This window comes from Paroedura picta, chromosome 11 (assembly GCF_049243985.1).
Source record: "Paroedura picta isolate Pp20150507F chromosome 11, Ppicta_v3.0, whole genome shotgun sequence".
Taxonomy (NCBI): Eukaryota; Metazoa; Chordata; class Lepidosauria; order Squamata; family Gekkonidae; genus Paroedura; species Paroedura picta.
Window position 1 is genome coordinate 21,773,843 of NC_135379.1, and position 18,142 is coordinate 21,791,984.

General features: G+C 40.2%; 1 protein-coding gene across 7 annotated transcripts in view; it reads left to right on the top strand.

Annotated features, from left to right (window-relative positions):
• Window positions 1–18,142, top strand: part of DYNC1I1 (dynein cytoplasmic 1 intermediate chain 1) — a 222,370-nt gene that overhangs the window by 94,840 nt on the left and 109,388 nt on the right. For all 7 annotated transcript variants that reach the window (XM_077303653.1, XM_077303652.1, XM_077303655.1 and 4 more), the window contains one exon: window positions 8,666–8,755. In XM_077303653.1, the coding sequence (XP_077159768.1) occupies window positions 8,666–8,755 (90 nt within the window). The remainder of the gene's footprint in view (window positions 1–8,665; window positions 8,756–18,142) is intronic.

An 18,142-nucleotide genomic window follows, 5' to 3' on the forward strand; every position in this document is an offset into this window, starting at 1 on the left:
AGCTCTCATTGGGAGAAGAGGCTTCCTTTAATGAATTTATGTATAGAAATAGTTTTGCCATTCTTTCTCATTTCCTAGTAGATCTTAATTTGAAAAGCCAGATCTAGAATAGAATATAATCGCAAGGGTCTTAACCATTTTAATGTGATGGTCTGCTAGAAGATTTTTACCCATTAATCTTATTCCTTACATTTTTCCGTCAGCTGTCAGATAGTATATTATATTCTGCAATTTTCTTAGGAGGCTCATGTAACTTGCTGCTGGATTCCAGTTTGCTATTCTCCGTGTGACCAGATATATATATATAATATATATAATATATTTAATATATAATAAATATATATATATATATATATTTAATGGAGATAAGAATCATTGACTGAATGTGTCTAGTGGGCTGCTTTTCAGTTTTTCTGCTAAGGAGCTGACATTATTTTTAGCAGAAGAATGGGTTGTGTTTGATCCAGACTGGCAATTAACCAGACACTGATATTTTAATATGTATTTTTTAAAAACAAATTCTTGCCATAACCAAGGGAAACGTAGTCCGGCCAAGTAAAACCTGTTTCTAGGATAAGACAGATACTTTCCTTAAGAAACATAGGCACCCTTCTATTTTAATTAGCAGGAAAATAATTATATTGAGAATTTCTAAAACTAATAGTTAAACCAATATGACAGCTTGTAACAGGGGCTGCTTATGAAGTTGATTTTGCCGGCTCCAGGATGTTATGTGATGCCAAAAGAAAAATCATAAACAAAATACTCAAAGGCATTTCCTTGCCATTTGGCTGTAATACTCCCTCATTTGTCACAAAATGGAAAAAGAAGACCTGCCTTTCTAGAGCAGTGGCTAAATGCTATGAAAACAAAGCTGAGTGAAAACACAAAATCAGTGCTTGGTGGTGAAGCTCAAAACCAAGAGATGGATATTGGAAATGCTACAGCAGGAGGTCTGAGAATCCACAAACCAGGAATAGTACACACAATAACTTTTAGAGACGCTTACAGAGGGTACTGTATCATTAAGCAAAATTAACTTCTACGGGTCATAACAAGACTATGAACAGTTTTTTAATAGATAGGTCTATTCAAGTTCTGCATGAAGAACTCCCTAACATTATTTCAAGAAAAAAAAATTCAGAAAAGGAATCCTGGTACTTAAGACCACATAAGGAAATAAACTTAATTTTGCATGGATATTGTTCACCTTGCAAATTCATTTAAGCACCTAAACTATATATATATATATAATTTCAACATAAGTACAATTTGCCAGGTACCCCAGATGTCCCTCCAAAAGTGGGACAATCTGGTCACCTTAACTTCAACTTTTCTGGTTTGGGGATTATGGCAACATTTCTGAGATGTCATTGTTGGGCCTACCAATTGTTAAGCCTTTGCAGACAAATATTTCCATTTGATTAAAGAAAACAACCAGTTGTCCGAATCCATCCAAATTAAAAAAAGACCAGTTACATCCCCATCCCCAACCCCTGTCCTCCTCAGGCTTCATTCTCAAATCTTTGGGAATTTCTCAACCCAGAGTGGGCCAGCCTAGAAATTACATAATGTAGCTCCTATTTCCAGCTTTTTTCTTGGTTATCTTGGCTATTTCACTATCATTAGTATTTTTCCTCCCCACCCAGTTCTCTTCATGGTAAGACCTCCATATTTCTTACCTGTCCTTTTTCTTTTGTCACATGATCATTCAGCCAGGTGCCTCTATACACAGCCCTAATTCATGGAATAAGACATTGAGCTTGATCTACAAGCTAATTTGGCAATGATTTAAAGATGTGTTCTTAGTAAGTGAGCCATTTGTAATTACCCAGAATTAAAACACAGTGCTGTCAGTCTGATTCAGCATGCCCCTTGATACATAAAACCGTAGTTGGGAGTTATGATTTCTTAACTAGCCTTAGAGGTGCAAATCCACGGAGGTGTAAATCTCACACTCCAGATGCACCACAAGCCATAGCCAATCGCTTGGTAAAGCATATATCAGCAGTGAGGGGGGTCTGCTTTACATAAATCTTAGATGAATATTTAGCCACTTAACAAACCAGCTGAACAGCATGAATGCTAGCTGCAGAGAAACTGAAACCACATGTCCCAGTGAAAAATATTTTTGAGGAGGGGGGAATGCTGTAGCTGCTGGAATGTATACCTCTAAAAACAGAAACTATCCTGTTTTTTAAGAACGTGTGAAATGGATATTATTCTGGTGATGAAGGATATTTTCTCATGGATTGAGGATGTTCTTGTCTTCCTTCATAAATATTAGTGATAATGCTCAGAAGAGGCTATCTGAAGCTGAAATGATAATTCAGGTGTTTGGATATACAGTTGATGTTATGCTATGATAAGTGGGTTCAGGCAGCTCTGAGTTTTGCACAACAATTGCCTAGTTTTGTTTCCTGCAGCAGTCATGGGGTTGAGTCTTGCCTGGGGTTTTGTGTGTGTGTGGTAAAAATGACCCCCTTGTGCCTGAGGGAATCTAGACACGATCAAAGCAATGAAAAATGTGAGTGATGGACAGTGCTTTCCCACATCTGTGCATGTGTGCCTGGACATCCTGATTGCTGAACAAGTTCCTTACATTTATGCATGCCATTCACATCTGTCAGCCACACTTCAGGCATTTGCTGTGATACCCCAGGGTTACTACCTGCCAATAGATTGCTGCATGAAGTAGCTGTTAGCTTGCAGGACTTAGGGGTTCTTTCAGACAGACTACAGAAGGCAGCCTGTCGCCTGGTCTGGCCCTGGCTTCCAAGGTTAGAATTGTGTGAATGCCTTGAAATGTGCATAGGAATATATGTCGCCACATCATTGGCTGTGTTTATATGTATTGTATGTAATATATGTATTATATAATGAATTGCACCGAAACCGGTTGAATTAGGTACTTCAAAAGATTGGCAGTGATTTAAGAAGTATAAAAAAAGGAAATGGATTTGTATTTTTAGGGATGGAACCTTGGCTCGAAATCTTTCCCATTGAAATTCAAGGCGGACGGGTCATTCACAAGGGTATCTAGTGAGCCGTTCCAATAGAAGCATTGTTGAAATGGAAACATTGTTCTGACCACGAGAGCCCTTCTTTATTTCTCCAGCCAGTGTCAAAATGAAGTTATGAAAGGAGAACTATTTTCAACAACTGTGAGTCATTTATGAGAGTGAACCCCAGGGGACAGCCTTACATGGCAGAGACGACAGCAAAATGTATGCATTTTTGAGTTTAAAAAAATCAGAATAATGCACTGTATTGCTGTCATGGAAAAACAATCCCAGCACAATACTGGCAGATTAATGACTGCTGTATAAATAGAGAGAAATTACTTTGGAATCCCCACCCCCTCAGTTTTTGTGTTCAAATCATATATTGCAATGCACACAGAATCTGTGCCTGCACAAACTTTACCCAGAAACATATTCCACTGAAATCAGAGAGACTTAAAAAAATAAATACATGGCATAAGGATGTTTGTACCTAGAAAGAGCTGCTTAGTGAAGCTACCAAGCTAGTTTGTGAATTTTTGCTTGGAAGCAAATGCTGCTGGGCTGCTGACCTGATGGGAAGAGGGGGCCTCTTTTGACCCCACCCTAAATGCATGGGGGTGGGACCCAATGGTTAACAGCCACATAAGAAGGCAATGTGGTAAGAGTGAGTGGAGAAGTCAGTAGAAATGGCACTTACAAAATTTACTTGTAAGATTGTCATATTTACTTGTTTAATCTGTAGCTGACTAATTTAAAACTGCAGTTGATTAATTGTGAGACTGATTCCGCATGAGTAATTTGCCCCCAGGACAGCCTCTTGTTGCTTGAGGGTTTTAGTGATGCTTCCACATGACAATGGCAGCAACCCAGAACTCTCCAGTGGGTAGTGTGAGTTTTCGTCAGATTTGCTTCCTGCTGTGCTGCGATCCAGGGAGCAAACAGGGACAAGCCTGTGTGGAGGGAGAAATGTGCGACAGTCTCGGTAGTATTCTGCCTGCCCTCACACCTGCCCTCCCCTCCCATCCCCTTTTCCGGATCGAGAATTTAAAAAAAATGGCATGGTCCGCGTTGCTGCAGGATTGCAAAACTACATGCCCTATGTAAAAATAAAATGTTCTCCTCATTGTGCACTGTAATTTTAGGATCGAACATTCAAAATACATTCCCATTTGTGTTTTCTGGCAGTGGGGTATGAATGGAGAAAGAGAGGGGGAAGGTGTATGATGAAGCAACCCTCTCCCTCTTAGCTTGGCATCTGTGCTCTTTGTTGTAAAAATTTACTGCGAACAGTCACTCATCAGGGTCCAGTTACCATGGTCAGCCTATCACAAATCCACCAGAACATAAAGAGAGACCATTACACCAAGAATCCCAAAAAGAGATCTAAGGAGGGAATGTTTTATTGTTGTGGTGTGATCCCGCAGCAATGTGGAATGTAAGGTTTTTTTTTTAATGTTCTGGTGTTGTGGTGTTTCCCCATAGCAATGCAGAAGTGCAGTTTATTAAAAAATAATTCTGGGGCTTGAGGGGATGGAAGTTTGAGTCCCCAAAACAACCGCTGTGCAGGGATTGGTGGCTTGCAATGATTGACAAGACAAGGGGCGGGAGGGGAGTTCAGGTTGTTTTCGCTCGCTGCCTTGCTGAGAGGCAAAAAGCTATGACGAGGTGGCGGGAAAATGGCAGAGGAGTTTCCCGTCAGGAATCTTGCAAATGTGCAGTTTCCAACCATGCATTTGCAAGCAGGAGGTGGCACAAGGTTTTTGCCTCCGTGCGTACTCGATCTCAGAGTTAATTTGAAGCACACACAGCCAATTATTATAATATAAATTTTAATTTTTATCCTGCCCTTCCCTGGTCATCTCAGGTTGGGTAAAAACTGACTTTGAAACGATCGTTCAAAATCAATTAAAACATTAATCTTTCTAATAATAATTCACTCCTTTCTGAGGTTGGTCAAAGCTTGGAAGGGCTTATGCCAGTATCTTTATACCTGGCCTCAACTATATCCCTGGCAGAACAGCTCAGTTGTACAGAATGGTTTAATATCCCAGTGGTGCACCAGGGCAGGGCCAGGGCTGAAAAAGGCCTATTGTATTGAGGCCAGGGATCCTAAGCAAATTTTGACTGCTTGATCATAATACTCTCTGGGTATGGAGGGAAAGGCAGTCCCATAGATATTGGTGCTGGTTTGAGTTAAAGGTGCACATTATTGTTCACAGTTTCAGGAGGGGGCAGGTTCCCCTTGAAGTGGTGTGGGGCTGGGTAGGGTGCGGGAGCTGGGTACAACTTTCACCTCTCCGTGGCACAGCAAAGGCTGCAGGGAGGGGGGAAGGAAATCTTGGGTGCCCTTGGCCTAGTCCTGCTCAGAATCAGGGCCTGAATGGTTAGTTTAATGTCTTGTTTCACTCTGGCCTAGAAATGTAAAACCTGATACCTTTGATCTCTGTGCATCTTCATAGTACGAACACTTGGAAGCTGACATAAGATTAAGCACTCAAAGGTGACACCAATGTTGGTCTTAGGATTCAAGGTTTAATTTCCGTTAATAGAATTCAACATCTGAGGGTGGCACAGTATATTATAAAAAACATCTGTCTGGCGTCAAAAACAGCATCTCCAATATGAGTTCCCAACTGCTTTTTCCAAATATATAGTCCAATTTACCTCACATCTTGCAGTTATTTGAGCTTTTCCTCATGCTTGTGTCATTGCACTGACTGACTTTGGTGAGGTAAGAAAATACTCATCACAAAGACTCCCAAGACATGAGGTAAGGTGAACTATAGTTACCAGAGGAGACTGGAAGAACTCAACGGAGCTGATGTTTTCAACACTCCAGTGCTAGCTCTGAGTCATGTATGAATCAGAATTCAGAAAGGCACTGAGGTGTATATACATGCTTGAAGTTAGTTTGTATCAGCGTAGACCATAGGTTCTTCTGGTCTCTGAACCAGATACCTTTCATATTCCTGCTTGCTAACATGTAAGGGTCCAAATTTGGATCCTTCTGCTCTATTTCTGTTTCTGTTTGGTTGGTTTCATCACCATAAAAAAATGTGTGTTTACCTGGATGTTCAAGCTTTTATAGCTGGAGGCAAACTGAGCAAAAAACCAATAACAGGAAAGGGTGAATATGTGAGTAGGGTAGAAGAAGGGAAAGGAAGGAGAAGAGAGATTTGCATAGGTCAGGAAAGGGCAATAAAACATCTGCTAGCGGTAGCTGACATGTGTCAATTTTCAGTGCTCATTAAATTCATATTAATGCTGAGCTGTTCTTCAGCTCCAAGTGCATCTCCTGGCTGCTGGGTCCTCAAGTCAAGCGGGGATGGCTTTTCAGGACTTTGCCATGCTTGTTTGTTTGCCAGTGGCATCTGACCTAAGGTCAGGATTCTATTTAACCCTTCCTTGTAGGTCAACAGACAAATTAATCTGGTGAGAATTGAATTGGAAATGAGGTGTTTGAATAACAGGTGTCCTGTTAGTCCTGGAGCTGCCAGGCTGAAACATGTGTGTGTTTTTTCCCCTTTCCTGGCTCAGTGAGGCCTCTAGGGACAGAAAGTCAAACTTAGACATCTGAGAGGAAAAGTTGCTGCAGGGGATAGAAAGGAACAGGTGACTCATTTTAGAATATCTAGGAAACTTGGAATTTAGAAACGTGCATCTATTATATTTCTGGACTCCTGACTAGGTCTGTGCACAAGCTATTGCCAGGGACCTGGGAAAGGAAAAAATTACAAAGAATACAACCCCATTGAGATACTTTCTAATAATTTATGTGGATGAGTTCAAGCTATGTATTCAGAAGTAAATCCAACTGAGTTCATTGATGTTTACTCCCTAGCCAGGTAGGATTACAGGTCATAGGGTGTTTTTTTTCTTTTTTTAAAGCTAACCTCCATGTCATATTTCACATACCCTTTTGTAACATCACTAAAGTTCAACATTATTTGCCATTGAAAGGTAGATACATTAGCTTCAGCAGTTGTGTGAATCTGGAGCTGTGCTTCGTTGCATTATGAGTTTTTGTACTCACATTGACCCATACTACCACAATTTTCACACTGGTCTACTGTGATGTACTCTACAGAGGGCTGCTTCTGAAGATTGGTATGAAATGTTGCAGCAAGTCTCCATTCTGGAGGTCAGCTACTGGGGGGAAGAGAATCACCCAGAAGTTCTTTAAATACCTCCCTCTCCCCCCCCCCCTCCAGCTTTCCCAGGCTCTTTGCTGACTGGGATGGCGCGTGTGGCAAGGAGAGCCACTAAACAACTGATCCTCAAAGATCAGCTGTCTGGCATTTTGCTGAATCAGTTCAAGGTTCCCAAATTGGCCAAACTCAAATTGATATTGTTGTACCAAATCTGGAAATCCAGACTCTGAAAAGTACTGATTTCCCCTCCATGCACATCCCTACTAATTTAATAGTAGTTCCAATTCAGATTGGTTATTATCTTCAAGGCACAAGATACAGTCCACATTGAATGACTGACTTCTCATGATATACTCCAAAATACTTCCTATGCGTTTGAGACAGCCTCCTCTTTGTGGTACCTTCACCTATAATTGTCTATAGGGTAATGGCAAGGTCATCAGCCTTTTCTCTAGTGGATCCCAGCCTATGGGATGGCTTATCAGAGTGGGTGCTGAAGATGCCTTCACTTGTTATATTCAGGAAGGTAAATAATTGGGAAAGATTTTTGTTTTTACCAAAACAATCTTTTTATCCTGTTAATTACTAACCTTCACTTGTATGCTGCCTTTCGTTGAATTTTTAGCTGGGTTGAGTGCAAGAAGAAAGAAAGAAAGAAAGAAAGAAAGAAAGAAAGAAAGAAAGAAAGAAAGAAAGAAAGAAAGAAAGAAAGAAAGAAAGAAAGAAAGAAAGAAAGAAAGAAAGAAAGAAAGAAAGAAAGAAAGAAAGAAAGACCCCTAGTGATATCCTGCTAGGACTAGGCTCCAGTGGGCTGGTAGGATGGGTTTGGTGTCTGGGAACAGTGGTCTGTGGCGTGCAGGTGGTGGTGGAGTTCTTCCTCCCATGACATGTAATCCACTCCCAGCTTGAAGAGATTGTAGAGGAGCAGATAGCATGGCATACAGCTTGCAGGGGGTCAATTCTATACATTTTTGAACTTGCATTTTTGAACCTGACATTTCTCCCCAAAACTTTTTCCTGGGGGCATCTTCTTTGGGGGGGCATAACTCTGTGCATAGCTTGGAGGGCATGTAGAGGAGCATCAGGGGGAGTTCCCCCATGAATCTGATGCCTCTAGCTTGTACAGGGTCTGTTCTATACACTCTTGAACCTGCCCTTGTCATTTTTGCCATTTCCCCAGAATGTACTTCCCTGGAGACTCCTTCTTTGAGGGGGGGGGGGAGCTGTAATTTACATCCTGTAAATCCAGTCATCACCAAGCATAGAGAACAGGTAAAGGAGTGTCAGTCAAAGATTCCCTGTGTGTTTGATGTCTCTAGCTTACTGGGACTGTTCTATCATATCACAAACCACACCTCTTTATTAGGGGCCGAACGTTTGTGCGGTTTGGGCACATTTCCCTGTTCATGCTCATCCCTACTAGTGTCTTGGCTATGACAAGGTTTAAGTGAAAGTCTAATCATACCCTGAAACAAAATGATTACTTTTTTTCTTTATTCTATTTTGTAGAGGATGAGGAAGATGAAGAATTGGTTGAACCGAAGGTACAGAATGATTCGGGGATAGAAACTCAAGAAAAGAAGCAAGATGTGAAAGAAGGTATGTCAGTACAAGTCTAAGGCTTGGCTTCACAAGTTATTATCATGGAGCGTGTACTAGCTTTGTTAAGATAAATTCTCTTAATCCCTCTTTACCCAATTTCTCCTTGCAATCCAACAATCCATTTATTTTCCTCTTTTTAGGAATGTGGGGTTTGTTTCTCATTAACTCCATCTTGATCAAAGAGAAATTCAGAGAGAAGGGACAAGAAAAGAGGTTCTGCAGAATTTCAGGATTTAACTTTGAAGATAGAGGCAAGCAATGTCTTCCCAAACTCTCCTGTCTTCTCAGACTTTCCTATCAGTCTGCTAGAGCACATTAAATAACGGAAACCTACAAAAGGGTGCCTTAGGGTTGCCAGGCCACAGCCTGGGAGGAACTGAGGGGTGGGGCCAGATGCAGTTGATGTCTTTAGATGCTCAAACTTTTACAAAGCATGTATGGCTTTAACCATAGAGTTTTAATAGAGTGTTAGAGAGTCCACATTCTTCCAGTGTTTACCAGAAGTGGTCTGTGTGCCAGGGTGATGCTGGTCTGTGTTTCCCTCCCCAGATATGATGTTGAGCAATGCACCAGGCATCCTGGGATCTCTAATGTGCATTGATTTCTGTTCAAAGAGAACGGCAGGGAGGAGAAAAAAGAAATTCTGTTCCTCATTAGTACTAACCCACCCTAATTGTTTGGTGCAGTTTAGGACCCCCTGATCCAAATGCTGTATTTCAGTGGGAAGCCGGATGGAAACCACCTTGCATTCTGGATTACAGTTCTATTGCTGCCACTTTTTGGTCTGTGATGTCTCAGATTTGGAGCCAAACTCCTCCTTGCATAAGTAGAAGGCACTGTTATTTGCCCAAGTAGCCTCTGACTGTGACCCACACTATCCCTCGGGGTCTTCCTGGATCAGCAGCTTTTCAGTGTAGATAGCTCAAGCTGTAAGGTTGCATTCTGATTAGGCATCTGTTTGTGGTTCTCTGCAGCATGCCCTCTGTCAAAAAACTGGACACACTTCTGAAGTCTTTTTACTTGTAAGCAAGTCCCAGTGAATTCCCAGTATATTTGCTTAGGATTTGAACTGAAGAATCATTTTGGATGTATAAAGCAATCCTATGTGTATTTATGCAGTGATATTCACACCCAAGTTATTATTATTACTGGTGCTGATGGGATAATGATAAATCCAGTTTTAAATGGTTTTAAATTGTTTTAATATTAATTGATTATATTGTATTCGTCCATTGAGTTTATATGTGTAAATAACCCCAAGACTGCTTACTGAGAGTGGCAGTATATAAATCTGCAAATAAACCAATAAATAAACAAATAATTAAATAAGGTAAGTAAGTTAGTACTTTGAATTGCAGCTTGAAAGTTGAAATTACTTTGGAACATGAATGTATTTACAATCTTTAATTTAAAACAGTTTGATTGTACATATCCATATCCATATCCCGCCCTCCCTTGTGACTCAGGCTCCCTTGAAATTATAAATTAGTTGAATGAAATCATAGTGTATCTGAAATGACCAATTCCCAGAGAACATAGGAATTAATATAGTCAATTTTACTGAGCCATTTGAAAACATCTGGGCCCAAATCAATAAAATTCTTTCCACTCTTGGAAAGAGTGGAAAGAGAGCCAGGTGGGTGTAGTGGTTAGGAGCGTGGACTTCTAATCTGGCGAGCTGAGTTTGATTCCACACTCCCCCACATGCATCCAGCTGGGTGACCTTGGGCTCGCCACAGCACTGATAAAGCTGTTCTGACTGAGCAGTAATATCAGGGCTCTCTACCTCACAGGGGGTCTGTTGTGGGGAGAGGAAAGGGAAGGTGATTGTAAGCTGCTTTGAGACTCCTGGTAGAGAAAAGTGGCATATAAGAACCAACTCCTCCTCCTCTTCCTCCTCCTGGATATCCCAGGACAACCAAGTATCAAGGAACTCCAATTGACTGAAATCAAGGATCCTTTGAAATCAAGTTCCAACTTTTGGCCCAATTAACTGAAATAATAGTGGAAATCCATCCAAAATCACATTTCGAAACTTCCACCTACCTACCTGTCTGTTTTGTTATCAGTAGGCTAAGTAGTTAGGCTTAAAAAAGCATGTCACTGAATTTTATATCAGTTGTTCATTTTGGGTTAAGGTTTATGTCATGTTTCCCCCTGTCGCCACATAAAAGGAACCCTAAGTCTGATATCTCTGGAAAACGACACTGTGGATTATGTGTGAATACTTTCAAAAGCCAAATTAAATAGGCTCCTAAAAGATATCTATTTATTTTAGTTTTTCACATACTTGCAAGTGAGCCTTTTGTATACTTTTGTTGTTGTATTTGAAGGCGAGCCATAACTAACATCATCAACTTCTTTGTTATAGTTTAGTCTAGCAAAGTGCGGCGTGTTGCCACTGGCTTCCCTTCTGGTCCAGTCCAGCCAGGTCTTGGGGGAATGGTAGCTGCGTATCACTTGGCTAGCAGTCTTTCTTGAAATGCTGCACGTTGAGAAGGAAATGCCGAAGTTGGCATGTTCACATCTTAGGAGGGCAATGGAAAAAACTGAATTGGAACCAGTACGGTCACGCGAAAAAGTATTGTGTGACTATGGGAAGACAAACGCTGCATTGATTACAGCATTTCCACAGAGCTAAGTGGAAGTGAAAGAGCCTCTTGTGGTGCAGAGTGGTAAGGCAGCAGTCATGCAGTCTGAAAGCTCTGCCCATGAGGCTGGGAGTTCGATCCCAGCAGCCGGCTCAGGGTTGACTCAGCCTTCCATCCTTCCGAGGTCGGTAAAATGAGTACCCAACTTGCTGGGGGGTAAACGGTAATGACTGGGGAAGGCACTGGCAAACCACCCCATATTGAGTCTGCCGTTAAAACGCTAGAGGGCGTCACCCCAAGGGTCAGACATGACCCGGTGCTTGCACAGGGGATACCTTTACCTTTACCTTTAAGTGGAAGTGAATAAGATCTGATTTGGGAAGTTCCTGTTCAAACCACACTTTTGCCATAATTTTCTAGCTAGCACTCCAGATCCCAGCTCCCTTCAAATCTACAATAAAGAGACCATTAATGTTAGCCTAAGGCCCAAATAATTTATATGTGGAGAGTCAGGGTTCCACTGAAGAAGCAGGGTTTTATACCCTGATTTTCTCTACCTTAAGGAGTGTCGAAGTGGCTTACAATAACCTTCCCATCCTATCCTCACAACAGGCACCTTGTGAGGTGGTTGGGGCTGAGAGAGTTCTGAAAAAACTGTGACATGCCCAAGGCCACCTAGCAGGCTTAATGTGGAAAAGTGGGGAATCAAACTCAGTTTTCCAGATTAGAGGTTGCTGCTCTTAACCACTGTACCACACTGGCTCTTTGATGCCAACTATCACATGACAGGAGAAGGTTAAATGTTTGGGCCTCCAGTGTGGATTCAGACTACAAGAAGAATGGTCTTCAGCCTCCCCCTCATGTCATTTTCTCAACAAATAACACAGCTGGTGTTATTTGCCCCATTGGGGGCTGCGTGTGTGGCCTTGTAGTACAAGCTGAGATCCTGCAATGGGACAAATTGTAATGTGTAGTTTGTGCCTTAAAGGGCTGCTGTAAATACCATTAACAACACAATATTGTGCATAAAACACTTTGAATAAATGAAACCATAGTGCATATTCAAATGGTTTCTAATGCACTAATTGCATATTAATTGGAACCAGGGTGATAGCTATGGCCCTGCTGTCATGATGCATATGAATCAATGAATACCAGAAGGATTATCGGCAAAAGCCCCATTGCCTTTCATACTTCTGCACAGCAGTCATGTGCATTCTCTGTTTCTCCTGTCAGACAGTACTACACGCAAGTTATAGGAGTGTTGGTTTGGGTTGAACGTTAGGAGAAAGTCCCTAGTTGTGAGACCCGTTCCATGAAGGAGTTGCCTCTCCCTCATGCTTGAGTAACTTTAATCATGAACATTTGGAGTGCTTGGAAGGACTCCTGCATTTGATAAAGACCTCCCAGTTAAATAACAATACAATCCTACATTGGTTTGTTCCTCTTTCCAGGGAGTTCAAGGAGATGGAAGCAAGTGTGAATCTCCGTGTAGCACAAGTCCTTGAAATAAAGTTCTGTTTCCCCCTCCTGCTTTTATTTTTCTCACATAATCACATTTGACTTCCTTATACAATCTTTTCCTTTCCGAGTTTGTAACCACCCTGTGTGCTTCATGGAAGTGATTAAAAACAAGTTAAAAGCAAAACAGGAATTTAGACTAACATTTCCTGTTGGTGCCAGGGCCTCAATGCTTATTCAGAATTAAGGGCTTTCCTGCAAATTAGTATGTAATGGGTTAAAGGCATGTTTATCTTGGCATAAAGTGTTCTGGCTTCCTTATTTTTTTTTTTTTCATGCAAAGCAAGACAGTATTTTCAAACTTTTAAAGAATCCCTAATAGATATTATAGTGGCGCCATTCACACTTCTGTATAGCAGTTAAAGCTTGTGTCAGCACTTCCATTATGAATCTTGTTTTTCAAAGATTTTATAACCCAGCCATAAAAAAATTGCTCTGGGCTAAAACGGGTTATAACTCAGGGAGTTGAACCTTTATTTTGACAAAGAACCTTGGATTGTTCGAGCCACACAAATATGACATTATTAAAACAAAAATGAATAAAAGTGTTGTATGTGTATGCAACTTCAAGAAAACGGTTATAAAAATGAAAAAGTACTATTTAAGACTTATTTCTGTCTTGCAAGCCCTCTGTCCCAGCATCAATGTCCTAGTCAATGACTGAGAATTTCCTCTGCAGTGTCAGGCGGGTGATGAATCTACAAATTATATTCAATTTTTGGAAAGTGAGCAGGACAATTAAGGTTGCAGGGTTGGTTTGCTTTTTAAAAAGATAATCCTGGCATTTCTTCATGTGTTCTAGGTGCCCTTTGGTCAGACTGTGCTGTTTGTTTAGATAAAACAGCATTAATAGCAGCTTCAATATTCTAAAAGGCTAAAAAGTGTCAGACGTGAGCTCCTGCTGAGTCAGTGGGGCTGTGCTGAGCAATAGCAAGTTGATGTGCCTTGTTGCTCAGACCGAAGAAGCAGGCCTGACACAGAAGCACTTATAATGGTTACTCTAATTACAAGACTTACTTGGAGGTGGAAGGAATTAATGTGGCTTTTGAAGCTAAACACAATTCCCAGCTAGGACTGGAGGTGGAGAACCTTCAAGGAAAATGTTCATAAACCATCCCTCCCAGTGATCGAATGCAACAAACCTTTCTAAGCACAGCATCCTCAAAATCTTTGTTCATTGGGATACCAGCAATTCCATATTTATATTTATAGTATTTGACCAGAAGACTGGATCAGATCTATAGGATGATCCAGCCTCCTTGTAGGAAATGTGATGCAAACTACAGATTTTTAATATATGGGATGATCTTGTCCATTCCTTGAGAGATCTGGTAGAGAGTTTTCTTGGAAATTAGCCATTTAGCTGGTTACATGATAGTGAGAATGACGAGTGTAATTTGGGACCCTTTAGGAGAATCAGTGTCATTCATGAGTTAATACCTGTGATTCTAGATCTTATAAAAATCTCCCACATATTAATGTAAATATAATTTGCAGACCTAGATGTAAAACCTTTTCCCCCCCAATCAGTATTTATTATACCATTGTATAATAATTTCCCACTTTTTAGGGAAATTTGGCCTTTCCACAAGGATAGGATAGCTTTTAACAAATACTGGTTAAAATATGACAAAGGAATGCTGACTTTCTTTTGTTTTAAGGGCTCAATCCAGCCATCTATTGAACTGGTGAAAAAAGGGGCAAATTATTGCCTTTGACTGCTGAAAATGCTATTTTGGGGATCTTGGGCACTGCAGAGATGAACATCATGTAGGGCGGGGACTGAAGTAAGAAAGGGATTGAGCAGTGTTGAGTGAACCCATATAGTTGCATTTCAAATTCTGTCTAAATACTGTTTGGACTGTTCATAATTAGCATAGCTTTTCAATGGAAAATATTAAATATTGGACTAACATTCTTCTCCACTAATTTTTTCAACAAATTGCTTTTGTATGGATTTGTAGGAATATTATTCAACCAAACTCCCAAATACATTATCATATAAATTGGCCAGTGAATATTCAAGTTAATAAAAGTGTCTTCTTTGTTAAGTCTAAATGTAGTGCTAGTAGATCTGTTGTAGTTTTGTTTATAGCCTGAAACTGAGCTGAATGCATCAACAGGGGTAGTCAAACTGCGGCCCTCCAGATGTCCATGAACTACAATTCCCATGAGTCCCTGCCAGCGAATGGCAGGGGCTCATGGGAATTGTAGCCCATGGACATCTGGAGGTCCGCAGTTTGACTACCCCTGCATCAATATATTTCAAACTATTTTCCATTTAATGTAAAGGAACAGTAAGTGACAGCATTACATCATCTGCACAGAAGCTTATTTTAAATTCAGTATCATGGAGTTGTATTCTTTTTTGAGTACTCATTGAGTACTTGAAGTACACTTGGCAAGATCAACACTGCCATGGCTTCTATAGAGATGACAAAAAGAAGCGCAGATGATGAACAGATTTGTCATATTCTTCTAAAAAGGGGAAATGCAGTCGATTTTAAATTATTTGTTTGTAAGACTGCCCTCAGGTAATTACAAGTAGATCTTCAAGAAATGTATGCTCAGTACCTCCAGGATCTGTAAAAGAAACAACCATTTCAGCCTGTTGACTATATCCTCTCCAGCTATACATGCTAATATTTTTGGCCAAAGCTTGGCTATTTCTTGGCCAAAGCTTGATTGATAATCATTCTATCTGAGCTATCTGACAAAGTTCTTTCCTACATAGTATAACTTTTGTATATGTATTTTGTATTTATCCGAATGCATATAAGTTGCTGTAGTTATTTTCAGACTTTTAGTTAAAATAGTCATAAATCAATATATCTAGTTCCAAATATGGCCAAACCTGTGGATACTTAAATTATACTGAGCCTTCGGGGAGGGCGGTATATAAATCTAAAAAAAAAAAAAAAAGTATATATTATACTTAAAGTATTAGAGCCAAGGGCAGACGAGACAGATCTTTCTACAAGACTGAGACTGATTATGCACAGCGGTGGCCACACCAGGCCACCACTGTTTTTTTGTGGTGGGACAGCATACCCTGCCATTTACTGTGTACTAACAAGGGAAGAAATCCCCCAGTGCACTCACAACTCCAGGGAAAAGAAGGGTCTGCCATACCTCACTGTAGTGGGGGGGGGGAGGTTCACAGCATGAAGGTGGGATAGCGTCATGATGCTATCCCACCATTGTGTGGGTGAAAAAGCACCCTGTTCAGTTCCATGGCACTGAGAAATGACGTGGAGCCAAACAGGGCACTTTGTGTCATTGCTGGGACATCATAGGTAGGGGGAAGAGCCAGGCCTGGAAGGCCTGGCCCAGCATAGCTGCTGATGGTGCCTACATAAAAAACACAGGACAATGGAGGCGTCATACACAAGCTGTCATGCAGGCACTGGCCCAATCTTTTTCCTCCGTGCATAATCAGTCTGAGAAAAGTCCAGACTTGCAGAAAAATTTGAAATTAAAAAAAGAAACCCACTGGTTAAAATTGTGAAATCATAACAAAGAAGAAACAAATGAATAAATATATTTTTAAAAATGTATTTACTCTACAGATTTCCTTTTGGTTTGGGTTCATTACTTGGTGGAATCAACTGTTCGGCTACTTTCATTGTATAATTAACATTAAGAAGAGAAATAGGTCTATAAAATCTAGGTTTGGAAAAATCTCTACTTGCCTTGTGAAAAACTATTAATACATTCAACAAATCAGGAATCAAAGAATTTTATAAACAATTGTTCATGGTTAGCAAAAAAAATAAGGCTGAAACAAAATATTTATCATAAATTCATAATATTGAGCGGGTAAGTAGAGATTTATTAGCCCTAAACTTGTTTAAAAAATTCTTAATCTCTTGTATCAATATTGGTACATTCAACTTCTGTCTCTCTTCCTCAGTTATTTTGTAACAGATTTAGTTGATGAAAGGGATTTTGACCTTTTAAATAGGAAAGGTTCTCATCTGAAGAAAGTTTTTTTGATAATTTTCAATAAATGCCATGATTGTTTCTGTTTCATTGACTTAGCCTTTCGTGAGAATCTGAGAAAACAGTTGGCATGCTATCGGGGGGGGGGGGGGAGGAGGTTTGCCTAGTATTGAGGAAGAAGTTCATCAGTCTCATTGCTTTACTCAAAATAAATTGCTTAGAAACAAAGATAAAGTTTCAAGTATCTTTGAAGTGCAATATTTCAGCTTTATTTATATTATTAAATTTCATAGAATCATAGAACCATAGAGTTGGAAGGGGCCATGTAGGCCATCTAGTCCAACCCCCTGCTCAACGCAGGATCAGACCAATGCATCCTAAAGCAATTTGTAGTCCACCTTTCTCACAGGGACTCAAGGTGGATTACTGAGTGTGAGTCAATATAATGAACAAGACAGGACGCTCAGTAAATAATAAATTTTGGATTGTAGAACCAACCAGAATTCTCAAAGCTTAAGTATTAGTATGACACTACAAACTGTTTTTTTAATTTTTATTTTTCGAATTGCCTTTTATTTCTGCTCCATTTGCAGTGAAATCTTAAGTACAATTACACTGTTCTAAGTCCACTGACTTGAAAGAGAAAGATGTAACTTTACTTGGTGTTCCATGAGTGTTTAATTATAATAGACTCCTCTTTTTTCCTTTTCCCCTTTTCTTATCTCTTGCTCTACTACCTGCAAGGCCAAGCCTCTGATAAAGGCTTTACTGGTTTTTTTGGGGGAAATCTTTACATTTATTTTTAAAGAAGAAACAAAGCAGCTTTTCTTGCTTGAAAAGCACAATATTCATTTGTCATAGACTGGGATATTTTAAACTTTAAACTTTAGACAGATAACTGTAACATTTGGGGCGTGAGCCAATAAAGTTATTGTTTCAGTACAAATGCCAGAAGTTTGTGAAATGAGTTCTAGTGTCATTAAAATCAACTCTTAGAGTCAAGGCCAGTCGAAGTGTTTTTGGCAGCATAAGAAATGTAGGAGTTCGGGGCACGTACCCACCCCATTCAGCAGAGAGAAAAATTAGAAGTCTAGAATTAACACTTTATTAGCTAGGCATTCAAAATGAATAATGTAAAATTAAACATAGGTAAGCTGTTCAGAAGCCTTCCACATTTCATTATGGCAGCTGTTGAAGACCAGAGTCAACAGATCTGGGAATCCCAGAAGCCTGTTAAAGCCACCTTTCCCTTCAAACCAATGAAGCAGGTTCCTCTCTTTTTTGACACCCCTTGAAAAGTCTTGCCCTGGGTGATTGCTTAGGTTTGCCC